At 68.2% G+C, this 25,162-nt stretch overlaps 1 protein-coding gene across 4 annotated transcripts; it reads left to right on the top strand.

Annotated features, from left to right (window-relative positions):
- Positions 1–142: 142 nt before the first annotated feature.
- Positions 143–25,010, top strand: JAG2 (jagged canonical Notch ligand 2). 4 transcript variants are annotated; one of them, XM_064571701.1, is made up of 26 exons: positions 143–299; positions 493–669; positions 8,707–8,764; positions 10,299–10,550; positions 10,755–10,815; positions 14,928–15,058; positions 15,158–15,277; positions 15,481–15,594; positions 15,804–15,917; positions 16,059–16,172; positions 16,258–16,304; positions 16,408–16,578; positions 17,450–17,600; positions 17,681–17,833; positions 17,933–18,046; positions 18,232–18,345; positions 18,421–18,534; positions 18,692–18,808; positions 19,251–19,278; positions 19,364–19,449; positions 19,853–19,966; positions 20,074–20,189; positions 20,583–20,831; positions 21,314–21,445; positions 23,101–23,257; positions 23,489–25,010. In XM_064571701.1, the coding sequence occupies exons 1-26, from the start codon at positions 234–236 to the stop codon at positions 23,974–23,976; spliced, it is 3,558 nt and encodes a 1,185-aa protein (XP_064427771.1). In that variant the 5' UTR covers positions 143–233; the 3' UTR covers positions 23,977–25,010. The 4 variants fall into 4 exon arrangements, with proteins under 4 accessions (XP_064427771.1, XP_045757602.1, XP_045757603.1 ...); XM_045901646.3 differs by having other exon boundaries at positions 493–843; XM_045901647.3 differs by lacking the exon at positions 16,059–16,172 and having other exon boundaries at positions 493–843.
- Positions 25,011–25,162: the final 152 nt, after the last annotated feature.

Here is a 25,162-nt window from a genome sequence, read left to right as displayed (position 1 = left end):
CGCCGCCGCCGCCGCGAGGGAGGGAGCCGGGCCGGAGAGCGGCCGCCTGCGAGCCCGAGCCGCCGCCGCCCCGCGCGCCCGCCGCCCAGGCCCGCGTCCAGGCCGGCGCCCGCATCGCCGCCCCGACCCCGCCCGCCGCCGCCGCCGCCGCCGCCGCCGCCGCCGCCGCTGCCGCCGGCGCTCGGAGGGCGGGCAGGCGGGCGCTGGGGGAGCCGGCGCGGGCCGGGGCGGCGATGCGGGCTTGGGGCGGGGGGCGCCTGCCCCGGAGGCTGCTGCTGCTGCTGGCGCTCTGCGTGCAGGTGAGCGGGGGGCGCGGACGGGGCGCACCCGGCCGCCCCTCGGGGCCGCGCGGCTCCGCTGCGGGCGCCGCCGTTCGCAGCCCTCGAGGCTGCGCGCCGCGGCGGGGGCTCTGGGCGGGCCCCCCAGCCCCGCGCCCCGGCTCGCCGACCCCGGCCCGCGCCTCCACGCGCTCTCTCTCTGCCTTATTTTTAGGCGGCACGGCCCATGGGCTATTTCGAGCTGCAGCTGAGCGCGCTGCGGAACGTGAACGGGGAGCTGCTGAACGGCGCCTGCTGTGACGGCGACGGCCGGACGACGCGCGCGGGGGGCTGCGGCCACGACGAGTGCGACACGTACGTGCGCGTGTGCCTCAAGGAGTACCAGGCCAAGGTGACGCCCACGGGGCCCTGCAGCTACGGCCACGGCGCCACGCCCGTGCTGGGCGGCAACTCGTTCTACCTGCCACCGGCGGGCGCCGCGGGGGACCGGGCGCGGGCGCGGGCCCGGGCCGGAGGCGACCAGGACCCCGGTCTCGTCGTCATCCCCTTCCAGTTCGCCTGGCCGGTACGTGCCCCCCGCCCCCGCCCCCGCCCTCCCCTCCCTCGGTGCCCGCCGCCCCTCCGGCACCTGCGGCCGGGCCCTGCTTGCCGACTGCGCGCACCCGGACGGGGCGGGGCCGGCAGGGGGCGCCGCGCGGCGGGCCGGCCTGGGGCGCGTGCTCCGTGGGGCTCGGTCCGCGCCTGGCCACGTGGGCGCGCGGGGGTCGCGGCAGGGGCGGGGCGGGGCGGGGGGGGTGGCCGCGGCCCGCGTGCGCGGCGGCCTGCGGCGTGTGCCTGCGTCTCCTTGCGCGTGTCTGTTGGGTGGGGGGAGGCGCGGCGCGGCGAGGCGCGGCGCCCGGGGCCCGGGCAGGCCGCGGAGGCATGTGCGCCGCGCGTGCTGGGGCTGGTCTGGGGCAGGCCCTGGCGGAGCCGCCCCGGGCCCGTGGCCAGCCTTCGCCCGCCCTGCTGTTTCCTGGATGCCCGAGGGTGGAGGTGGGGGGCAGCTCGGGCTGGCGCGCGCCCGGGGACCTGGGCCCCGGAGGACCCAATGTGCGAGTGCTGGCGCACCCCCTGCCGCCGGCCCGGGACCCTCCCCCCACCCCCTCCTCCTCCCTTCCTCACCCCGCCCCGGGGAAGAGACAGTGGGCCCTGGTGTGATCTTGTATGGTATCACCCATTTGTAGGCTTTTGGTTTTGTTTGTTCTTTCTTTTGAGGGGGCTGTGGGGGGGTGCCAGGCAGGCGGGAACCATGGGCTTGGGAATGTTGGGAGGGATGTGGCCCAGCCCTGTGGGCTGTCCTGGGGCAGGCAGGCAGGGGGATGTGCCCAAGTATCTGGGTGGGCCAGCCAAGGCCTCCGGGTGCCTGAGGTGGTCCACTTTGTGAAGCAGAACCTGCCCCCTTCCCCCACACTCGAGGTTTTTGCGGCAAGCCTGGGTGGGGCAGGAATGAGAGAAGACCCCGGAGAGGTAGCCCAGTGTGCAGGAACTGGCCAGGGATAGCTGGGGTGGGCTTGGGAGAGGATCTGTGAGCAGGGAGGGCCTGGAATAGCGTGCCAGGCTGTGATTGGCAGCCCAACCTTCTAACCGAGGACTGTGGCTGGACCAGCCAGTGGGGAGCACCAGGAACGGGTCCACCTGGTACCCTGGTCCGGGGGAGGCTGGGAGTTGAGGCCAAGCTGGCCAAGGTTGAGCCACGAGGACCCACCCCATGGGGGGCTGGGCCTTCCTGCCCCAACCCTGGCTCTGAGTCTTGTGCTGACACCTTTTCCTAAGCTTAGACCAGGCGGCTTTGCTCTCTACCCCATCCTTGCTCCTTTTTGAACTCCAAGCTATAGGGAGGATGGCCAGGGTCCCCTCTGGTCTGGGCGCCGCCCCTGCGTGCCTGGCTGGACTCTGGGGTCTCCCTTGACCTCGGGACCTTGGGTGGGAAGTGCATCCCTGATGGAGAAGGCAGGGGCAGGCCTGGGAGGGCCCCAGGCAGTTCGGATAAGCTCAGCCCCCTCGCCCCCACAGGGGTGCAGCAGGCAGGTCTGAGCAGAGCCCGCAGCCTGTCATCTGCACTTGGGCCTGAGCCAGCGTGACTCCAAATCGCTACCTGAGGATGTGTTTTCTGCTTGAGTTGGCAGTGCTGGGGGTGGGGGCAGGGAGGCCTGGGAGGAATGTGGCGGGGCCAGCGCGTGCCCCTCACGGCTCTTGGCCCCATGGGCTGGCGGGGGAGCCCGGGAGTCTGGGCAGCAGCTTCTGGGACCTCACCCCTTCTCCCCCTGCTGCTTCCCCCAGGAGGGGGCTCAGTCTCAGCCCTGGGCCACGGGGCGGCTGTGTTTGGGGGGCAGCTAAGGCCTCTCTGCTCCCCGCCAGTGGCGCAGCCTGGCGGCTGGGTGCCTAGCTGGTTTGTGATGCCAGCGCCCTGGTATTTCCGTGCCCCGCGGCCACGCTGCCTCGGTTTGCTGCAAGTCCAGCTCCGTCCCGTGAGCTGGGGCGCGTTTGAAACTGCATTTGGGCCTCACGGGGGAGGGTGGGGGTGGGGGGGCTCCGGCCCAGGACCAGCTTGCACTCTGGGAGTAGGAGGTGGGGGGAGGGCCTCGAAAGTGGCTGGAGCGGGAAGGGGGGCACCTGTGGAAGGGCGTAGGAAGCGGCCCCTCCTGCGCCCTGCCCACACCCCTGGAGGCAGGACGATGGGAGCTAGTCTGGGCTCTGCACCCCCACCCCCTCCAGCTGCCCTCAGCCAGTCCCGAAGCCTTCTGCGCCCTGCCCTGGTCGCATGGGCTGTGCCATCTATGGTGCGTGGTTCCAGTTGGGGTCAGGCTCCGTGTTTGCAGAGGAGCGGGCCCAGGCTTTTGGAGGTGGGGAGGTCAGGGTAAAGCTGCCGGGAAGCAGCCCGGGGTTGGGGTGATGGCTGCTCCTCTCCTGACCCATCTCACAGATGCCCCACACCTCCCCCTCGCGCCCCAGGAGTTCAGTGACCCATCGTAGGTCCAGGTGCCTAGGCAGCAGTTGACAGGGTAGAGACCATGTCTGATCACGCATGGATGTGTGCACATGTGTGTGTGTGCACGTGTGTGTGTGCGCTTCCTCTGGGTGTGGGAGGTAGCCAGTGGAGGGTTTGGGGGGCCTTGTGAGTGGTGAACTCAGAGGGGCTGGCTGATGGGGGATAGCGTGGCAGCCAGGGCCCGGTCCTGAGGGAGGGGCCGGCAGGAGCTGCACCCCTTCCTACTTGGGCCAGGCTCGGGCTACCGGGACCCCGGGACCCCGGGACCCCACCCATATGTGTCCCCTGTGGTGTGCACCGTGGGTTCAAGGAGAGGGCTGTGTATGTGGACAGACCCTGACAGTGCGGCCACCCGAGACTTTGGGCCATAGCAGGTTCTGGGGCCCGGCTTTCCCACCTGTGAAATGGGGCCATGGTGGGATCTCACGAAGGGGGCAGGGCTGCGGGGTGCAGGCTCGGCCTTGGGGAAGCCCCCAGGCTGACTCCCTGGCCCACCTCGCCTCCTCTTCCATCTGTGCCCCGCAGAAGGCCAGAGTCCCTAAGGGGCCGTGGTGTGCTCGGGGTGCGTGTGGGGTCTTTGGCCAGTTAGGGAGGATCTGGTGGGTTGTGAACACGGGGCCTGACTCTACTGTGGCCAGTGGCCCCGGGAGCTTGTCAGTTGCGAGTTTCCAGCCCAAGATGGGCCAGGCTGCGGTCTATGGCCTGGGCCCCCTTGGTGGTGGGACTCCATCCTGCCTGTGCTCCCCGCTGCTCCTAAGGAGCTCAAGGCAGGTGGGCCCTGGTCCCCACCCTACTACCCCACCTACCCCTGGGGCACACTGGGGCCCTTGCAGGCATCCTTCCCATGCCATCCCAGAGGGGGCCGGGAGTCCTGCTTGGCTGAGGCTCAGCAGGCCACACTCCACTCTGTGCCTCGTCACCTGCTTGGTGTCCGGAGTCTTGTTTGAGGCTTTGGTGTGGGGGCAGCAGGGCAGAGCTGGAAGGGCTGCACCAGCCAGTGGAGGGCTTGGAAACGGACTGGAGGCTTTGTCCTTAGGCTCGGAGGGGGTGGGTTGGGGAGGAAGGCTGCGGTACGACAGGGATGCTGGAGGGTTGGTGGCAGGGGCTTTATGGGAGGGACTGTGGTTTTTAGGGCCTCATTCAGCTGTTCTGTGGTAATCTAGATGTGGTGGGCAGGGGGGCAGGCTGGGTGACAAGCATCTCTAATTTCCAGGCCTGAGCTAGGGTCCCCATCCCCAGACCTAGGGTGAGCTGGGGTCCCCATCCCCAGACCCCAGGTGAGCTGGGGTCCCCGTCCCTAGGAGCCTGGGTGAGCTGGGGTCCCCATCCCTAGGAGCCTGGGTGAGCTGGAGTCCCCATCCCTAGGACCCTGGGTGAGCTGGGGTCCCCATCCTCAGACCCCGGGTGAGCTGGGGTCCCCATCCCTAGGACCCTGGGTGAGCTGGGGTCCCTATTTCCAGACCTCAGGTGAGCTGGGGTCCCCATCCCCAGACCTCCCCATCTGTAGGACCCTGGGTGAGCTGGGGTCCCTGTCCCCATGCCCAGGTGAGCTGGGGTCCCCATCCCTAGGACCCTGGGTGAGCTGAGGTCCCTATTCCCAGACCCCGGGTAAGCTGGAGTCCCCATCCCCAGGACCCCGGGTGAGCTGGGGTCCCCGTCCCCAGACTCCAGGTGAGCTAGGGTCCCCATCCCCAAACCACAGATCCCAGGTGACCTGGGGTCCTGATTCCCAGGACCCTGGGTGAACTGGGGTCCCTGTCCCTAGACCGTGGGTGAGCTGAGGTCCCTGTCCCCAAACCCCAGGGGCTCCCCATCCCTAGGACCCTGGGTGAGCTGGGGTCCCTATTCCTAGACCCCAGGTGGGCCTGAGGTCCCCATCCCCAGGACCCCGGGTGAGCTGGGGTCCCCATCCCCAGACTCCGGGTGAGCTAGGGTCCTCATCCCCAGACCGCAGACCCCAGGTGAGCTGGGGTCCCCATCCCTAAACTGCAGACCCCAGATGAGCTGGGGTCCCCATCCCCAGGACCCCGGGTGAGGAAGGTATGCCTAGTATCAGCAGATTGTGGGCTTTGCTATAGGGATCTTATAGGGTTCATGTGACAAGGCATGGGGAGATCCTGGGCTGAGGATGGGCGCACCTGGCAAGGCCCTGGCTGCTCTGTAGTGTGGAGTGTGGGTGTCTGGGTTCCTCTATGGGGTGGATGTGTGATCCATTCCTCCTGCCAAGCCCTGGAGGGAGGTGGCCCCCTCTCCCTCTCCCCGGGGACAATGGCGGCAGAGGCCCCGGCTTCTCCAAGGCTCAGGTTTCAGGAAATGTATCTGTGCTTAGAGCTCCTGGTGCCAGCACCACGCTCTGCTCCGCGCGGGGGCTGGGTTGCTGATGTGGGATGCTGCCGGAGGAAGCCAGGTTGGAGCCCATGGACTCGGGCAGTGGGCAGCAGGGGCTGTGCTGGGCCTTCTTGGCCATGGAGCGCCCCAGGCCCTGGGGTGTGGTGCACAGGTCCCAGGTCCGCCCTGTACCATCTGCGTGTCTTTGGGCTGCTGTGTTGTCTTCCCTGAAGCGTAGGACCTGGCCTCGGGGGTCTGGGCTGGGGGTCAGGCTGGGGGTCCGCCTATGTGGTGCAGGTGGGCCAGGGCAGTCTTTCTGGAAGAGGTGTGGCTGGGCCTTCAGGGACTCAGGCCAGCTCGCCGGGCGGGTGGCCCAGCTGAGGCTGGCCTGGGAGGAGGGGCCGGGGCTCCTCCGAGCGCTAGCTAGGGATGCCCTCAGCCGTCCCCGCTCAGCTCTCATTGCCCCAGCCCCATCCCTGGAGCCCTAGGACACCGAAGAGGCCTCCAGCCCAGGCCTGTTGCCTCTCCTGCCCTCTGGGGACCCTGTCCTGGCCCGAGGCACGTGCATCAGAAAGCGCAGGGACGAGAGGTTGCCGTTTGCATCGGGGAAACTGAGTCTTGGAGGCCGGCTCTGTGGGCGGAGAGGAGGCTGGGGGCCCAGCGCTGGGGGAGGTGCGCCTGCTGGCTCAGGTTCTCCCTGGATGACTTCCTGCTGTCTGTGTGTGGGGAGCCCAGCTGGCGGGCGCTGGGGCCCTTTAGGGTGGGCAGGCGGGGGCGCATCCTGTGGGAGCAGGTAACTGGAGCCCGGAGCTCGGACGAAGGTGGTGGTAATCCTACCTGAGTGGCTGGCGTGGGGTTTCCTGGGAGCCAGGAGGAGCTCCCCACTCACCTGAAGCCCAGGTGCTCGTCCCGCTGGTGTTCTCTCGTGTCCAGCCCGCGGTCCCCGCACCTGCCTGTGCCCAGCCTCACGGACCCAGCAGCAGCCACCCACTCTGCTCGGCCTTGGCGACCATGCGCCGTCTGACCCCGTTCCCTCTGTCCTCACGCCCCTGCTCCTCCAGCCCCATGGGCCTGCCACGCCGCCGTCGTCGCAAGTGCTTTCTCAGTCTCAAGGTCTCCCTCTCCGAGGCCTGCCCTGACCCCTGTTCAGAGCAGCACCTCACCCCTGGGTCCCCGCTGACTCATCCGCTAGCAGAGCCGTGCCTGGTGCTCGCTCCTGGAGTGAAAGAATGCAGTGGGGCCTGGGAAGGAGCTGGACCCTCGAGCTGTCACCAGGAATGGCGGGAGTGGCGGGGAAGGCTGGCCTGAGGGAGGCATTCTCGGCACAGGGAGGGAGCCGTGTGTGCAGGGGCAGGGTGGGCAGGCCGAGGGGGAGGCAGAGCAGGGGCTGCGGGGCTGGGAGGAGGGCGAGCCCTGGGGGTCTTTGGGGCCCCCATGGACGGGGGTGTGGAGGCCCCACTGGCTGCAGGGAGCTGGCCTGGCCGTGGCCATGGGGCGTGTGTTTACAGGAGACTCAAGAAGTGGGACTGAGAGCCTGGACACAGCTCGACATGGCAGGGAGTGTTCTAGAAGGCTGCAGCTGGCCCCTGGGTTCCTGCCCGTGCTCCCGGGTGGCTGTGAGGTCCTGTGGGTTTTCCTGGGGCGTCTGGGAGGCTGTGCTCAGGGCAGGGTCGGCAGTGTAGATAAGGCCCCGTGTAGCTGCGGGTGGGCCAGTGTGTCCTGGGGCCGTCTTGCTGCAGGGACAGTTGCAGGCCTGGGGTGGGGACAAAGAGAGGGTGCCTAAGGGAGGGCCCTCCGGATACCCAGAGGCTGTGGGTGTGGTTGGTGTGGGGCTGGGGTACAGGGCGGCCGGGGCCTGTCTGCGCTGCAGTGTACCGAGGGCAGGACCCGAAGGCCTGGGTTTGGCCATCAGCAGGAGGCTGTGGGGCTGGGGGACCGGCCCCGGCAGCAGCCCTCGACCCTCGGCTGTGAAGCGTGGTTTCCCCGGCACAGCCATACTGCAAGGGCCAGAAGATGGGGGGCGCCGAGGGCGGGGATGAGGCTGGCCTCACCAGGGCGGTCCCGCCTTGGGTGGGAAGCCAGCCAGCCCGTGGCCACACAGGTGGCCCTGTGCCGTGGGCCCCCAACCCGGGGCAGCCGGGGCCGGATGGAGGGGTGGCCAGCGTGTTCACGGCTGGTCTGAAAGGGCTGAGCGGCTCGCATAGGGGAGCCAGTGCCCCCTGCCAGAGCTTGTGCCCGTGAGTGACCAGGGCGGGGCCGCTTGCGGGCTCTGGTGGCTCTCCTGGGGAGGGTGTCCTGAGGTTGTTTGGTGATGTTACCCCCTCACATTGTCCTGAGCGGGGGGAGCGGGGAGTCCCTGGGCCTCAGTCTCCCCATCTGCACAGCCAGGGCCCCTCCCCGCCCCTTCTGTTCTTAGGAGGAGGCAGGCTTGCGGGTTGTGTGCCGTTGAGCCCGGCACTTGCTGTAGCCTGGGTGCAGCATGGGAGTGTGGGCTGCTCAGGGGCCTCGTGGTGGCTGTGCCTTCTGCCCTCCGTCCCTGGGTGCCCGGGGGGGCAGCTGGGGTGGTGACATGGCCTCGATCCTCTGGGGTCTCTGCTAGCAGCAGGACCTCGTGTTTTCCAGGCCCCAGGGAGGTGCCCAGGGGGGCTCCCACTGGCCATCCTGCAGGCCCAGGCCGCCCAGGGGACCCTGGTCTGTGGCCGCTCACTTGGGCTGTGCCAGCCCTCAGTCCCCCGCTCTGCCTGGGTCATTCTCCCTTCTCTGCGTGCTGATCAAGCCGGTCCAGCCGGCTAGGTGGGGGCCCCTGGGGCCGCAGGAGCTCAAGGGCCCAGAGCCTCCGTCACATGGAGGCACAGCCACCTCCCCTGGGTCATTTTGGGGTCTGTTGGGATGTGGCATGAGGCTGCTCCTGAGGACGGAGGGGTGAGGTGGGGGTGGGCCTAGAGGAGGAGGAGCCCTCACGACCTAGGGGCAGCGAGGGGGCATGGGGGAGGGGCGGTGGCCAAGCTGGGATGTGGTAGGTGGGGCAGGCAGGGGCTGCGGGTACCTGACTGCCTGCTCCCGTGTCTGCAGCGCTCCTTCACCCTCATTGTGGAGGCCTGGGACTGGGACAATGACACCACTCCAGATGGTGAGTTTGCTGGGAGCTGGGTGGCTGGGGTGGGCTCTGCCTGCAGGCCCCCCCCTCAGGGCACGGGGAGGCTGATCCCTACAGCCACAGAGATGCATGTGGCCAGACTCCTGGTCCTTTGCCTGCTGGGGACAAGGGCCCAGGTCCCAGGAAGGCGGTGCCCACCCCCAAGGATCTAGTGTGCGGTTTCCCTCCTTGCCCTGGCTGCTCGGAAGCTCTGCCGTGTGTGTGATCTGCAGAGCTGTGCCCATACGCACCGCCCCAGTCTTGGCTTCATCTGTGCCATTCTCCTGATGAGCATGATCTCCTGGGGCCACGTCAGGTGCATGGCAGACTGGGCCCCCCTGAGGTGCTCTCTGCCTCTGTGGCCCCTTCTCTGCCGGCCTGTCCTGGAACGTGGGGCTCGATGGCCCTTCCCTGAGGCTCACATGCTGGCTGCCAGCCCATGCAGGGGGGTCTTTGGGCCCTGTGGTGACAGGGCGGAGGGTGTCTCCGTGGACAAACCAGGAGGAGCAGTGCGGGCAGCGGGAGTGAGCAGGTGTGTCTGTGAGCAGCGTGGGCTTGTGTGGTGGGGAGTGACGAGGTTAGTGAGGCCAAGGTCAGGGGGCGAGGCTGCGTGGGCCACCATGAGGACGCCGGCTTTTCCGGGAGGCCGGACTGCTCCGGCTGCCGCACGCAGGGCGGACTGGAGGGCTGGGATGCAGGCCGGCACCCAGGAGGCAGTGGGGTGCTGGGCCAGGCCTGTGGGGTGAGTGGGGCTCTGGCCACTCTGGAGGCAGAGGCGTGGGGCTTGCTGCTGGGCTAGACGTCATGAGAGAGAGGGGGTCAGGGACGGCCCGAGGAGCTGGCAGGACAGAGGGGCCACCGTGGGGATGGATGTGTTGGTGGGCAGTGTCACGTGGGTCCCGAGGCAGGCTGAGCCCCACGCCCCGCCAGTGATGGCGCTGGGGCCTGGAGGGGCCGGGCTGGCGGCAGCGGTCAGAGGCGGCCAGGTGGGTACGGGCCGGCCGGGCAGCTCGGCCAGACGGTTGCGGGGGGCAGGTGCAGGGTGCGAGGCTGTGCCGAGGGAGGGCCGGAGCGGTTGGTCTGCCCCGGCTGCTGCTGAGTGCTGAAGCGCCCGCATTCCTCGGCCTTTCATCGGCAACATCCCAGACGGGTACGGAAGTGTTGGGAATGGTTTCACCAGCGTGTGTGCCCAGGGTGGTCAGCCTGTGCCCTCAGCCCCTAGCGGGTTCCCCCGAAGTGAGGCGGGGCTGTGGCAGCACCGGCCGCACCGCCGTGAGGAGGCTTGTCTGAGCACGGGCCGTAGCGCCCGTGGACAGGGATCGCAGCCGAGGCGGGGGGCAGCCCCGCGAGTGCGCCCCTGCGGCCCGTCCACGGCCCTGCGCCCCCCGCGGTGGCCCGGCCGGTGGCCCTGCTGCCCCCGCTCCACGGCGCGCCCGCCCTGGCCACGGCGGTCCGTCTGTGCCCGCCGCGGCCGTGGCCCCAGCGGGAAGGGCGGCCTTGGCCCGGCTGACTCTGCTGCCCCCCCAAGAGGAGCTGCTGATCGAGCGGGTGTCGCACGCGGGCATGATCAACCCCGAGGACCGCTGGAAGAGCCTGCACTTCAGCGGCCACGTGGCGCACCTGGAGCTGCAGATCCGCGTGCGCTGCGACGAGAACTACTACAGCGCCGCCTGCAACAAGTTCTGCCGGCCGCGCAACGACTTCTTCGGCCACTACACCTGCGACCAGTATGGCAACAAGGCCTGCATGGACGGCTGGATGGGCAAGGAGTGCCGGGAGGGTGAGCGGCACGGGCGCACGGGCGGAGGGCGTGGGGGGCGCGTGGGGGGGCGCGCCGGGCGGGGGAAGGGGGCCGGGTGGGGGTGGGGCGGGGTGCATGGGGCGGGGGAAGGGGGCAGGGCGGGGGTGGGGGCAGGGGGGCGCGTGGGGCAGGGGAAGGGGGGCCGGCCACGCCGAAGCCTCACGCGGCCCCCTCTGTCCACAGCCGTGTGCAAGCAAGGATGTAACCTGCTCCACGGGGGCTGCACCGTGCCCGGGGAGTGCAGGTGAGTGCGCCGCCGGCCCCTCTCCTGCCCTCGCGGGCCCCCTCAGCAGAAGCGGGTCTTGTGGCTGAGCGGGGTGTCAGGGACCTGGCCCTGCTGGGGGGTCCCTGCTCTGGGCCCGCTGAGAGCCAGCGCAGGGCAGGCGCCTGTCCTGATGCAGGTAGTTCTTCGGGAGAGTGTGGCAAGGGGCCGGGGAGGGTGGCCCGGGCCATCCCACCTAACTTTGGGGCCAGGAGCCACCCAGAGATGGGTGCCCAGAGCACAAGAGGCACGGAGGGCACAGGGGCTCATGCCATGGGCGGGGACAGAGAGAGGCCCAGTGTGGGAGTGGGACCCAGGAAAGAAGAGGGGCACTAGAGGGAGTGGGCTGGAGGGGGATGGAAGGACAGTGCAGCTGCTATGTGGGAAGAACCAAGTGGGGAGGCTGCTGCAGGGCTGGGAGGTGGTGGGCGATGACCAGCAGGAGATGGGGAGGTGGGCGGGACCCACAGGCATCCTGCAGTGGGTTTGAAGGAGGGCTGGGAAGAAGAGCTAGGGTGTAGGGAGGAATCCAAGTCTTCCTGCCAGGGCCGCTTAACAGCAGAAGTGCCACGACTGAGGCCAGATGGCCTCAGGAAGAGTAGGCATGGCAGAGCAAGGGAGGTGATATTGGGGGTCATGTGTTCTTTGTCCTGGGAGACATCACCAAAGCAGAGGATCAGTGTGACTCAAGACACATGGTGGGGAGCTGGTGGCATACAGGCAGGGTTTAGAGCCCCAGGCCAGGGGCAGATGGAGAGGAGAGGTCAAGGAGCCCACACACGGGATGAGCTGAGGGTCCAGGGCACCAGGAGATGACGCGGGATGGGCTGGAGGTCGTAGGGTCACCGGGAGATGACACGGTTGGGCTGGGGGTCGTAGGGTCACCAGGAAATGACATGGATGGGCTGTAGGGACACCGGGAGATGACACGGGACGGGGGTTGTAGGGTCACTGGGAGATGACACAGGACAGGCCGGGGATTGTAGGGACACCGGGAGATGACACGGGATGGGCTAGGAGTCATAGGGACACCAGGAGATGACACGGGATGGGCTGGGGGTCATAGGGTCACCGGGAGATGACACGGATGGGCTGTAGGGACACCGGGAGATGACACGGGATGGGGGTCGTAGGGTCACCGGGAGATGGCACGGGACGGGACAGGGGTCGTAGGGACACCAGGAGATGACACGGGATGGGCCAGGTGTCGTAGGGACACCGGGAGATGACAAAGGATGGGCTGGGGGTCTTAGGGACACCGGGAGATGACAAAGGACGGGCTGGAGGTCGTAGGGACACCAAGAGATGACAAAGGACAGGCTGGAAATCATAGGGACACCAGGAGATGACATGGGATGGGCTGGGGGTCGTAGGGACACCAAGAGGTGACAAAGGCCAGTCTGGGGGTCATAGGAACACCGGGAGATGACAAAGGACAGGTTGGGGGTTGTAGGGACACCAGGAGATGACATGGGATGGGCTGGGGGTCATAGGGTCACCAGGATATGAGAAAGACGGACCGGGTGTTGGTTGGGGGCATGAGGAGAGTGAGAGGTCTGAGTGTCTCCTGCAGGTAGGGGAAACCATTGAAGACCTTGAGCAGGGCCTGGGTGGGGTGGGGGGCTGGGAGCTGTGGGTGAAGCTTGTTGCCTGTTGGGGGGAGTAAGGGAGCCGGGCAGCAGGAGGCGCCGGGCTTGGAGCAGGTGAGGGGTACAGTGTGGAAGCCGGGGTGGGTTCCAGGGATGCACAAGGATGGCCCGGGGGCTGGGGGACAGGTGGATGCTCAGTGAATCCTTAGGAGGGGCTGCAACCTGTCAGCCAAGCAGGGAGGGGCGAGGGAGTCCTGCCCCAGCCGTGGGGCTCATCGACCCCAGGACCTCACTCGGCGGGGTGGGTTTGCTGTCATGGACATCTTGCAGCAAGGACATTGAGCCCAAAGAAGTGAAGTAATTTTCCCGGGGTCAGCCAGTGTTGGTTTGGGAGCCGGCTGGCTCGGGAGACAGGAAGGGAGGGCGGGGACCCCTATGCGTGTCCTGTGGTGGCTTTGGCCTAGGAGGTGGCACGGAAAGCCGCCTGGCCAGCCCCACGGCAGGGAGGAGGAAGCAGACTTCTCCGGCAAGGGCAGAGGTTGGAGGTGGGGAGGGGGTCCCCGACCCAGCCACGCTACTGCCACCTCTGAGACAAGTTGGGCCTCTGGGCAGTGCAGGGAGCACGGCAGGGGTAAGGGGGCACCTAGTGTGAGCCTGGCCCAGGGTGGCTTCATGTCTTGGGGGGCAGGCACCCCCAGGCGTCCTATCCTGGGTGGCAGAGGTGGGTACCAGGCAGGCTGGATGCCCGCAGCAGGACCATCCCCTGCGGCCCTGCCTTCTGATTTGTGTGATGACTACAAGTCTGGAGACTGGGCAGGCGGCCCATGGGCAGTGAGCGTGGCGGGGCTGGGTCTGGCCTGCCCCCTAGTGCCACGCACCACCTTGATGCTGGGCCTGCAGCCGAGAGGGCCAGTGACTGAGCAGCCAGGCTGGGAGGAAGGTGGGAGAGAGGTGGATCTCCCTCCTCCCCCTCCCCTGCTGGTGTGGACGGTGGGGAGCCATAGGTGCGCCCCCGCCCACCGCGGAGGGTGAGGCCCAGCTGCCGCTGGTGGCTCAGGGCTCAGGTTTCAGTACAGGACACCCCCCACCGGATGCTGCGGAGATGGCCCTGCCTTCCTGCCGCCTCCTCCCTGGGCTTCTGGAGCCACAGGCCAGGGAGGCTGGGGAGTTGGGGCCTGGTGAGGGCTGCCCCACCCAGGGCTGAGAGCACATCCTCGGGACCACAGGCGTCTGGGCGCTGTGCTTGGCCTCGTGGCTTCCTGGTGGGTGACCCGAGGCCTGTCACGGTTCCGCCCCCAGCCTTGGTCTCCTCACATCACCTGGAGGGAGGGTTCCCGGTGGGGATGTGCAGCCCTTGCGTGCATGGTCCCTCCTCGAATGTCTGGGGCGGGATGGTGGAGCCGTTTTTCAGCCTGGGCTTCCCTGTGGCCTGCCCGCTGAGCCTGTCAGCAGCCCTTGGCTGTGGGGCTCGGGGCAGCCCAGGAAGGGCCATGGCTCCTTCCTTTACAGAAATAAACACACAGCAGGTGCCTGCATGGAAGGGACGTGGCCTAGATGACAGTCCTGTTCCTCAGCACCTTCCAGTTCTAGGAAGGGGCCCTCGGGGGGCCTGTCCAGGGCCTGGAGGGCAGCCTGCTGTCCCCAGGGAGTCCGCTGCAGGACGATGGGCTCCTTCTCCTGACAGCAGTGCCCCCGAGTCGGGCTGAGCTCTGGGCCCTTGGAAGGCTGGCCCCACCTGGAGTGGGACCTGCATTAGTGGCCCGGGTGCCCTTTTTGCCCCAGCCGACTGCCTCCTCCTGAAGGACTTCCCAGAGAGAGTTCTGGCCCATAGGTGGAGGCAGGGCCAGGCCCGGGGGTTGTGGCCTTGGAGCCAAGAGGCCTCTCTAGGCTGTTTGCCAGGGAGCGGTGACTCTTCCTGGGTCAGGAACAGCCCTGCATGGGCCTCTTGTACGGCCGGCTTGGTGCAGAGCCTGTGGGCCTCTGTGTCCCCATCTGTGAGGTGGGCCCCTAATAGGGCTCCATGGGGAGAGAGAAGTTACTGTCCTTGAGTTCCAGGTGGGGTCACACGCAGCGCGCGAGGTCTCAGAGCTGGGGCTGAGCCCAGAGCCCTCTCCTGACGTCCCGCCGGCCTGCCTGGCCTGGGTGCCGCCCAGCCCTGGCGGCACCTGGCAAGCTGGGGCTGGCACGCTTGTTCCCGGGGTCCCGGCAGGGCCTTCCTTTCTCGGCGCTTGCTCTTGGGGCCCTGCTCAGGGGTGAGTCCCAAAATAGCTCGGGGAGGAGTGACTGGGCAGCTGCAGCCGGCCATCCGAGGCCAGCGGCTGGGAAGTGCCCGTGAGGGTGCAGGCTGGCTGGCGGGGCTGTCACCCCCGCCTGGCCCGGGGCCTGCTCCGCTTCAAAGGCCGAGGCCGCCAGCCCTGGGGTGGCCCACGTGACTCCGCGCCTGCGTCCCGAGCTCCTGGAGTCGCCCTCCCCGCGGCAGGCCTCACGCTCCCGGGCCTCCTGCAGGTGCAGCTACGGCTGGCAGGGGCGATTCTGTGATGAGTGTGTCCCGTACCCTGGCTGTGTGCATGGCAGCTGCGTGGACCCCTGGCAGTGCAACTGCGAGATCAACTGGGGTGGCCTGCTCTGCAACAAAGGTAGCTGGCGGCGGGTGGCCGGCCCGAGGGAGGATGCCCTCTGGGGAAGGTGGGCGCGAGGGCTGGGCCGGCATCTGAGGACCCTACCCGTGCCCCCAGACCTGAACTACTGCGGCAGCCACCACCCCTGCATCAACGGGGGCACGTGCATCAACGCCGAGCCCGACCGGTACCACTGCGCCTGCCCCGACGGCTACTCGGGCAAGAACTGTGAGCGGGGTACGTTGGTGGCCTGCTACTGGCTTTGGGCTGGTGCCAGGGAGCCTGGCAGGGCCCCACGTCTCTGGCCTCTCGGTGCAGTGGGCACTCCCTGACCCCCGCCCTGGGGCCTTGGGGGCTTGGGGAGGAGTGCTCACGGAAAGGTGGGGAGCCGGTGCTCTGCACCCCCAAACCCCTGCCCCTGCCTCTGGTTCCCAATGCAGCTGAGCACGCCTGTGCCTCCAACCCATGTGCCAATGGGGGCTCTTGTCACGAGGTGCCCTCCGGGTTCGAGTGCCACTGCCCGTCAGGCTGGAGCGGGCCCACCTGTGCGCTTGGTGAGTCTCCTCCCACGAGCGTGGGGGGCTCCAGCCTGGCATCTGAGGGGGTCTGGGAGTGGGGAGGGGGCAGGGTGGTCGGCTCCACAAATGTAGCCGAGGGGGTGGTAGTCAGGGCAGGAGTGACGGGTGCATGGCCCTGCCTCCCCCACGGACCCGGCTCCCCAGATGGCCCACGCCCCCACGCCTCCTGCTGTGTCCCTCCCCAGACATCGACGAGTGCGCCTCCAGCCCGTGCGCGGCAGGGGGCACCTGTGTGGACCAGGTGGACGGCTTCGAGTGCATCTGCCCCGAGCAGTGGGTGGGGGCCACCTGCCAGCTGGGTAAGGGTCGCGTGGGGCACGCGTGTGTTTGGACTGTGCTCTGTGCATGCGGCGGCTGCTGCTGGCGGTGCTGGGGCTGTGGGCGCTAGGCGTGGGCGCACGTGGGGCTGAGCCCCTTCGCTCCCGTTGTCTCCTTCACAGACGCCAATGAATGTGAAGGGAAGCCGTGCCTTAATGCTTTTTCTTGCAAAAACCTGATTGGTGGCTATTACTGTGATTGCATTCCGGGCTGGAAGGGCGTCAACTGCCATATCAGTCAGTATGGGCGGGTGGGCGGGCTGCAGGTGGGCGGGGCTGGGAGCGCAAGGACCCCGCCCGTGACCCTGCCCCTTGTCCCCAGACGTCAGCGACTGCCGTGGGCAGTGTCAGCATGGTGGCACCTGCAAGGTAAGATGCAGCTGCCCTGCCCCTGCACACACGTGGGAGCTGCCCCCGGGGGCGGGGGGGGGCTCTGAGGCTCACGCCCCGGCCTTTCCTTACCCTCCGCCAGGACCTGACGCCCGGCTACCAGTGTGTGTGCCCGCGGGGCTTCGGTGGCCGGCACTGTGAGCTGCAGCTGAACTCGTGTACCAGCAGCCCCTGTCATGGTGGCCTCTGCGAGGACCTGGTGGACGGCTTCCACTGCCACTGCCCCAAGGGCACCTCCGGGCCACTGTGCGAGGTGAGGCCCGGACCACTGCCCCAGGGGCTGCAGGGGCGCACCATTGTCCCCAGGCCACCCTAGCGAGCGGGACTGGCTGCAGTCGGGGTGGGCCATACAGAGTATCCTGGGCTCGGTTCTGGGTGGAGACCTGGTGTCAGAGCCCTGGGTGGGCGGGGGCGGGGGGGTCACAGGGTCACTTGTCGTGACGCGTGCCTCCTGATGGGGTGGGCCAGGAGCCAGGGCAGGTCAGCTGGCTGCCCAGGAGGCTGGAAGGATCTTAATGCCGTAGAGCATGTGAGCAGCGTCAAAGAGGGGCCCTGGGGTGGGATGGGGTGCCCGAGGGTGTGTGGGGCCGCACTGTGACGTGTGTCCCGGTAGGGGTAGGTGATGCTCCCTGGTGCCTCATGACCCCACCTTCCTCTGACCTGCCCTGGCCTTTGGGGATCCGGGGGCACCAGGGGCAGGACTCCTGACCGGCAGGCCTCCTGGGACCCTTGGTAGAAGTTCCTCCTGTGCCTGTGGATCCCGGCGGGGACGCTTTTGGGAAAGCCCCACAGACCGGGCTCAGGGTGGCTGTGCTGGCTGGGGAGGGGGTCACGAGCTGGCTTTCCTGCCAGCAGGAGGGGCGAAGGCCGGATGCTGCCTCGTGAGACAGAGGAAGTGGGCCGCCTCGGAGCCGAGGGTGGCGGGAGGGGCCTGGTGGCCTGCAGGTGTTTCCGTCCAGCTGATGGGCCTGGACAGTCTCGGGGGGGCGGTCCTACAGGCTCTGGCCGCAGAGGCCTGGGTGTGCAGGCCGGGCGGGGCCTGGGCCTCCAGGATTCCTCGGAGGGACACCAGGCGTGGCTGTCTCCCGGTCCCTCTGGCCCTCACAGATGCTCCCGCCCCGCAGGTAGACCTAGACTTCTGCGAGCCCAGCCCCTGCCAGAACGGGGCCCGCTGCTACAACCTGGAGGGCGATTATTACTGTGCATGCCCCGACGACATGGGCGGCAAGAACTGCTCTGTGCCCAGGGAGCCGTGTCCGGGCGGGGCTTGCAGAGGTGGGGCGGGGCCCGCGGCGGCGGGGCGGGGCGGGGCCGGCAGCCCTCGGGGCGCGCTGACCCCGCCCCATGTGCCGCAGTGATCGACGGCTGCGGGTTCGAGGCGGGGCCCCGAGCGGCCGGCGTGGCCCCTTCGGGCGTGTGTGGCCCGCACGGACACTGCGTCAGCCTGCCCGGGGGCAACTTCTCCTGCGTGTGCGACAGCGGCTTCACGGGCGCCTACTGCCATGAGAGTGAGCGGCCGAGGGCTGCGCGGCGGGGGGCGGGGGCGGGGGGGCGCGGGGCCGGCCGGCCGGGACGCCCCCAGCCCCGCTCACCGCCGCCTCCCGCAGACATCGACGACTGTCTGGGGCAGCCGTGTCGCAATGGGGGCACGTGCATCGACGAGGTGGACGCCTTCCGCTGCTTCTGCCCCAGCGGCTGGGAGGGCGAGCTCTGCGACACCAGTGAGTGGGCCTGCGCTGCCCCTTCGGTCCCCGCGCCCAGTGGGTCCCCAGCTCCAGGTGGTTGGTGCCCAGAAGGGACCTGGGCTGGGGGGGTGCCCCGCAGGTGTCTCCGCCCCTGTCTCTCCCCCGCCGCCGCCCCCCCCCCGAGCGCCGGCGACCCCGCTGACCGGCGTCCTCGCCCCCAGATCCCAACGACTGCCTCCCCGATCCCTGCCACAGCCGCGGCCGCTGCTACGACCTGGTCAATGATTTCTACTGCGCATGTGACGATGGCTGGAAGGGCAAGACCTGCCACTCGCGTGAGTGTCCCGGGCCCTGGCGCGCAGGGCCGCCCGCCGCCCGGGCATGCGCACTGAGCGGCCGTGTGCCCACAGGCGAGTTCCAGTGCGACGCGTACACCTGCAGCAATGGCGGCACGTGCTATGACAGCGGGGACACCTTCCGCTGCGCCTGCCCCCCGGGCTGGAAGGGCAGCACCTGCACCATCGGTGCGTGAGCGGGCCGGAGGGGGGCGGGCCCCGCGCTCCCGGACCACGGCCGCCGGCCCCGCCCCCTGGGCCCTGGCGCCTCGGGGTCTCGAGCGGAGGCCCCGCACCTGCCCGCGGGCCCACGACCAGCCTCTCTTCTCCCCCTCCCCCTTCACAGCCAAGAATAGTAGCTGCCTGCCCAACCCCTGCGTGAATGGGGGCACGTGCGTGGGCAGCGGGGACTCGTTCTCCTGCATCTGCCGGGACGGCTGGGAGGGCCGCACCTGCACGCACAGTGAGCTTGTGGGTGGGGGGCTGCAGAGGGAGGCCCTGGGGAACGGGCGCAGGCCTGTGGGGTAGGAGCCGGGGCCTCGTTACCTGGCTTCTTGGTCCTGCTCCTTACACCTGTCCGCTAAAACCCAGCTGTACCCCAGGACCTCCGTCCCCAGCCCTGTACCCTCACCCCTACTCCTGGTGAGTCCTGGGCGGTATCGCCGTGCTGGGCACTGGCTGCGAAGCCACACTGCTGCCCCTCACCTCCCTCACGGCCCCCCAGCCCCCGATGGACTGCATTCTCCAGGATAGGCACCCCCGTGACCCGTCCTCCTGGAGCTAGCTGCCCCGGCCTCCCCACCCGGGGTCAGTGGGCTGGCGTGGACAGTGCCCGCCAGGCCTGGCACAGGGGTTGCTGGGTGGGTGGATGCGGTGCTGACCTTCCTCTCTCTCCTCACACGCAGATACGAACGACTGCAACCCCCTGCCTTGGTGAGTGGCGGCCCTGGAGGCCGGCTGACCCCAGGGAGCTCAGCCTGCGGGGGGGCCTCCCTGAGACCTGCTCTCTGCCCTGCAGCTACAACGGTGGCGTCTGCGTCGATGGCATCAACTGGTTTCGCTGCGAGTGTGCTCCCGGCTTCGCGGGTCCCGACTGCCGCATCAGTGAGGGGCCCGGGGCGCCTGGGCGGGGAGGGGGGTGCCGCGGGGCCCAGCCCTGGGGGCTCCTTCCAGCCCGCCCGCTCGTTTGGGCTTCACCAGCAGATCCCTCTGCTCAGCTGGGGGCTGCCCTGTGAGGGCAGGGGTCCCCGGAGGCTCCTGCCCACCCTGTGCCAGAGGCGCGTGGAGGACAGGGGCAGGTGCTCATCAACGCCCTTGACCGCGGACAGAGCTGGTGCTGGCCAGCCCAGAGGCCCCGAGGGGCACACCAGGGGGCACACCGGGGCCCGGGCTGTCGGGGGCTCCACCGGTTTGCAGGGGTCTCCTCTCTTGGCCTGAGCGTCTTCTGGGCCCTGCGTGTGGGTGCTTGCCCCCTCGCTGCCTTCTGAGCCGGGCACTTTGTCTGCAGACATTGACGAGTGCCAGTCCTCGCCTTGTGCCTACGGGGCCACGTGTGTGGACGAGATCAACAGCTATCGCTGCAGCTGTCCGCCAGGCCGGACCGGCCCGCGGTGCCAGGATGGTCGGTGGGGGGCACCGTGCCCCGGGGGGGGCGTGCCGGCAGGGGCGTGGGGAGGACCTGGTCTCCAGGGCCGGCCTGCAGATGCCCCCCGCTCTTTCTCCCCACAGTGATTGGCTTTGGGAGGCCTTGCTGGTCGCAGGGAGTGCCCTTTGCGCACGGGAGCTCCTGGGTGGAAGACTGTAACAGCTGCCGCTGTGTGGACGGCCGCCGGGACTGCAGCAAGGTGTGCGGCGCCCGCGAGCTTCCCCGCCCCGCCTGCAACACCAGGGGGCTGCCGCTGGGGGCTGCGGAGAGCCGCGCCCACCGCCTCCGCTGGGCCTCCTGGGAGGAGGGCCCTGGGGCACAAGCAGGCCCTTATTGTGTAGCTGGGGAAACAACCTGCTGAGGCTCTGGAAGCTGCCGGCAGTGGTCCTGCCTCGCCTCGTCCTTCCTCGGGCCACCCCCGCCCTGGTGGGGGTCCGTTGTGGTTCTGAGTCCGTCCTGGGAGGCCGTGCTGGGGCGGGGCACCCTGGGCCTTGCTGACCCCAAGCGCGTCTTTCTCTCCTGCATGGTGCCCCTGTGTGTCTGTGGGTCCTCGTCTGCGTGTGCCTGCGTCTGTCCCCTGTGTGTGACCCAGGTGTGGTGTGGGCGTAAGCCTTGCCTGCTGGCCGGCCGGCCCGACACCCTCAGTGCCCAGTGCCCTCCAGGGCGGCGGTGCCAGGAGAAGGCCCCGGGCCAGTGCCTGCAGCCCCCCTGCGCGGCCTGGGGGGAGTGTGGCACGGAGGAGCCCCTGCTCCCCAGCACCCTGTGCCTGCCGCGCTCCAGCCACCTGGACAACAACTGTGCCCGCCTCACGTTGCACTTCAACCGTGACCAGGTGCCCCAGGTGAGTGGTCCCGGACGGTGGGCACACTGAGTGTCTGCAGAACCCTGATGCCTCCTCTGTTCTCAGAGTGGCCACTCAGATGGCCCGAGGAACCGCTCAGGGAGCCTGGCCTCGTGGGGTCGAGAGGAGGGAGGGTTGAGCCCAGTGTGCCCTCGGAATCCGGGAAGGAGGGCTCAGCACTAGGTGAGCCCCCCCTCCTTCGGGCCTGCGTAGAGCTCCTTCCGGCAGGAAAGCAAGGACCGGGCAGTGGGGGCACCTCCAGGCCCCACCCACCCCGCCTGGTGGTGGCGGTCTGCGTCTTGGGGGGCGTGCAGGAGCGGACTAGGGAGTCAGCTCCCTCCTGGGCCCCCTGCATTCCTGGCCTGCTCCTTGTGGGCCATAAGGTGTGACCTGCCACACGCCCGTGGGGCCAGCGGCAGGACGGGCAGCCTCAGGTCCACGGCCCCCAGGATCCCGCTCACGTGCTGCTCGTCCCTGCTCAGGGCACCACTGTGGGCGCCATCTGCTCTGGGATCCGCGCCCTGCCGGCCACGAGGGCGGTGGCCCGGGACCACTTGCTGGTGCTGCTCTGTGACCGGCCGTTCTCAGGGGCCAGCGCGGTCGAGGTGGCTGTGGTGAGTCCTGGGCCGACGGGTGGCCACTCTTGTCTACTTCTTCTTTTCCAGAGTCCTGTCCTGTCTCAGTTCTTGGGAGGTGCTGGGGACAGAGGCCCAGGCCAGGCTTGTCCCCAGGTGCTGGGGGGCATAGGGTGACCCAGGGAACCAGGGCTCGGTTCCAGTATGGTTGTACATTGGGGGACTGGCGCACCCTGTGCCCTCACCGGGAGCTGGTGGGACCAGGCTGGGCACGCGTACAGCTCGGTAGGGCCAGCATATACAGCTAGCCTGGCAGGGGGTGGAAGGCAGAGCTGGGAGGGCCTGAGGGGGCATAGGAGCATCTGAGATGGGACAGGGAGGACCAGGAGTCAGCTCTGGGCTGGCGGAGATGGTCGTTGGTAGTCAGTGGGGTCAGCTTCTCGAAAAGGAGAGGAGCAAGGGTGTAGGGTCAGGTCACCTGTCCCATCTGAAACGAAGGAAGGGTCTGGGACAACTGGCGGGGGGCAGAGAAAGCTTATCTGCAGGTGAGGGGCGGTGCCCCACAAGGCGTGGAGGGAGACTATGGGTGCAGGTGCCCGTAGGGAGAGGTCCTAGGAGGCCCGGTTCAGCCGCAGGAACAGGTCACGGGAGCTGCCAGCGGCTGGCTCTTCGGCACAGGGATTTCGGAGGCAGTGTCGATGGAGTGGCGGCTGGGTCTCAGGTCTGGGGTCTGAGGCCATGGAGGCCAGGGCTTTGGGCAGGGGTCTCTGGAGCTGTAGGAAGCCCCCCAGGCAGCAGCAGTTGAGCCTGAGGAAGCTCAGAGAAGGAAGGCCCGTGTCCGGGCTCCAGGGTAGACTGTGGTAGGGTGTAGCATTGGGGTTTCTCCTGGGCAGGGACCAGGGAGGCTGTGGGCCCAGGGCTGGGGCTGTGGGAGTGGGAGCCTTCTTCTGGAACCCTGAGTCCGAGCCAGGGGGCTGAGACACAGAGGCGGGTTGGATGCCTGGGCCAGTGGGATTCTAGGTGGTAATGCTTCATCCTCACCGGGTCCCCTTGCTCTGCCTGTGTTGTATCCCTCAATGTCTGTGCAGGAAGGGTGCCCCTGGTTCAGGTCACCCTGGGATATGGGGTCCGGGCCACATCCATGTGGCTGAGCAGGTGTCCTCGGGGCCTTGGTCTGGGCCCTGGGCGGGTATCAGGTGTGAACGGGTAACTGTGAGTGTCACGAGGCTGGGCCCTGGGGAAGTGCGGGGAGAGAGAAGGGGAAAAGGCAGGGCAGATTCTCAGGGCACTGGCTGCTTGCCGCCCTTGGGGTGTCAGGGGCCGCTGAGGCGGAGGCAGGCACTGGGGGTGGTGAGGTTGTACAGAGCCCTGGAGCCCTTGGGTGCGGCCCACTGGGGCCGGGCGCCTGCCTGGGAAGGACAGCCACGCTCTTCCCAGATGCAAGGGGGTCAGGGTGGGCCAGGCCACACCCGCCTCCCCTGAACCGTGTGGTTGGGGGCAGGCCTCCTGCAGGCCTCTCCTTCAGCGAGTCTCCCCATGAGAAGCCCCGGGGGCCCCCATGCCGCGGTCACCTGCCTCCCTCTCGGCAGCTGGCCGGGAGCCTCAGTGCTCCGTGGTCCGGGCGCGGGGCACGCGGCTCGTGCTGGCTCCTGCCACAGTGAGTGGGGGCCTCTCAGCGCGGTCTTCTGCCGTAGTCCTTCAGCCCCGCGAGGGACCTGCCCGACAGCAGCCTGATCCAGAGCACAGCTCACGCCATTGTGGCCGCCATCACTCAGCGGGGCAATAGCTCGCTACTCTTGGCTGTCACCGAGGTCAAAGTGGAGACCGTCGTCGTGGGCAGCTCCTCCGTGGGTGAGCAGGGCGCCTGGGGGCCTAGTGGGAATCGCTCCGGCACACGGTGGGGCCAGGCTGAGTGCAGGTGTGGGGCTCTCGGGTCCTCCGCCCTGCCCCCGCCGTCCCGGCCCCTCCCCTGAGCCCCTCCCCGGGGCCCCTGCCCCCCAGGCAGGAGCCAAAGGACGGGGCATGCAGGCGTGGGCACGTGCCCGGCCCCCGCACCCGGCCAGCCCTCTCATGCCCCCCCAGGTCTGCTGGTGCTGGTGCTGTGCGGCGTGTTCAGCGTGCTGTGTCTGGCGTGCGTGGTCATCTGCGTGTGGTGGACCCGCAAGCGCAGGAAAGAGCGGGAGAGGAGCCGGCTGCCACGGGAGGAGAGTGCCAACAACCAGTGGGCCCCCCTGAACCCCATCCGCAACCCCATCGAGCGGCTGGGTGGCGGCGGCCTGTGTGGGGGCCACAAAGATGTGCTTTACCCATGCAAGAACTTCACAGCCCCGCGCAGGGTGGGCGAGGCGCTGCCTGGGCCTGCAGGCCACAGGGAAGGCGGGGAGGAGGAGGAGGAGGAGTCCGGCCACGGCGAGGGAGACTGCCTGGAGGCCGAGAAGTTCCTCTCGCACAAATTCACCAAAGACCCTAGCTGCTCCCCCGGGAGGCCGGCCTGCTGGGCCTCGGGCCCCAAAGTGGACAACCGTGCGGTCAGGAGCGTCAGTGACTTACGCCACGCCGGCAAGGAGTAGGGCAGGGGCCAGCAGCTGGGCCGGGACCCAGGATCCTTCACCGGGCGCCACGCCACCCGCCGGACCATAGGAGGCCGAGGCCGTGTGCATAGTTCCTTTATTTTGTGTAAAAAACACCAAAAACCAAAAACAAATGTTTATTTTCTACGTTTCTTTAACCTTGTATAAATTATTCGAGGACTGTCAGGCGGGAAACAACGGAGTATTCTCGGGTAGTTGCTATTTTTGTAACGTTTGTGCGTCACACTCACGTGGCAGGAGAGAGCGGAGGGTGTGTGTGTCCTCGCCAGCTCGTTTGTGGCCAGACGTGGTGCACTGTTTACAGAATCTTCCTCATTATTCCTCATTTGGCGTTCTCAGTGGCTCCAGGCCAAAGAGCCAGTGGGACACATGGCTGTTGGCGTGGCCCATGGCGTTGGTGGGACCCATGGCTGTCAGTGTGGCCTGTGGCGTTTGGTGGGATAACCCAAGGCTACTGGCGTGGCCCATGGCATGGGTGGGACCCGTGGCTGACAGAGTGGCCCGTGGCCGTCGGTGGGACCCCCTGTGGCTGACAGCACAGCCCACGGTCGTCGGTGTGGCCTGAGGCTGTCGGTGGGACCTGTGGAGTGTGGCATGGCCCGTGGCTGTCGGTGGCACCTGTGGTGGTCAGTGGGGCTTGAGGTCCTCGCAGGGGCCTGCAGTGTTCGGCACGGCCCCGAGGCCCGCGGGCAGACCCTGGCTGGCTCGCCGGCCGGTCCCTTCCGCCCGCTGTCCTTGCCTGCTCCCGCCTGGAGCACCCGCTGTAGAGATCTTTCAACTGTGTTTCCGGAAGTGCCCTTCCCGACTGCTCTGTTCTCCCCGGGACGGGGGCAGTATCGAAGCTCGTGACAAGTGCCTTCACACAGACCCTCCCCTCGCAACTGTCAGCGTTTGCCGTGGGCTCCGGGCCGCTGCCCACCTGCTGGCCCCAGCCCCCTCCTCGTGAAAGTGCGTTTTTGTAAATATGTACATATTAAATGAATCTCTCTGTATATTTGATTTAATAACTTAAACGTTTTGGCCTTCCTTGTTCTTTTTGGTGCTGTTCCTTGTTATCTGGAGGTGCGCAGGGAGGCTGGGGTGCAGGCTGCATGTCGGGCCACGTGGCCATGGTGGCTACAGGTGGGGAGATGGCCGGCGGGCCCCGGGGGGCCACCCCTGGGTG

The sequence above is a fragment of the Mirounga angustirostris genome, unplaced genomic scaffold (genome assembly GCF_029215605.1).
Source record: "Mirounga angustirostris isolate CCGP_5_RB_7025 unplaced genomic scaffold, mMirAng1.0.hap1 SCAF_9, whole genome shotgun sequence".
Taxonomy (NCBI): domain Eukaryota; kingdom Metazoa; phylum Chordata; class Mammalia; order Carnivora; family Phocidae; genus Mirounga; species Mirounga angustirostris.
This window is presented reverse-complemented; position numbering and strand designations above follow the sequence as displayed.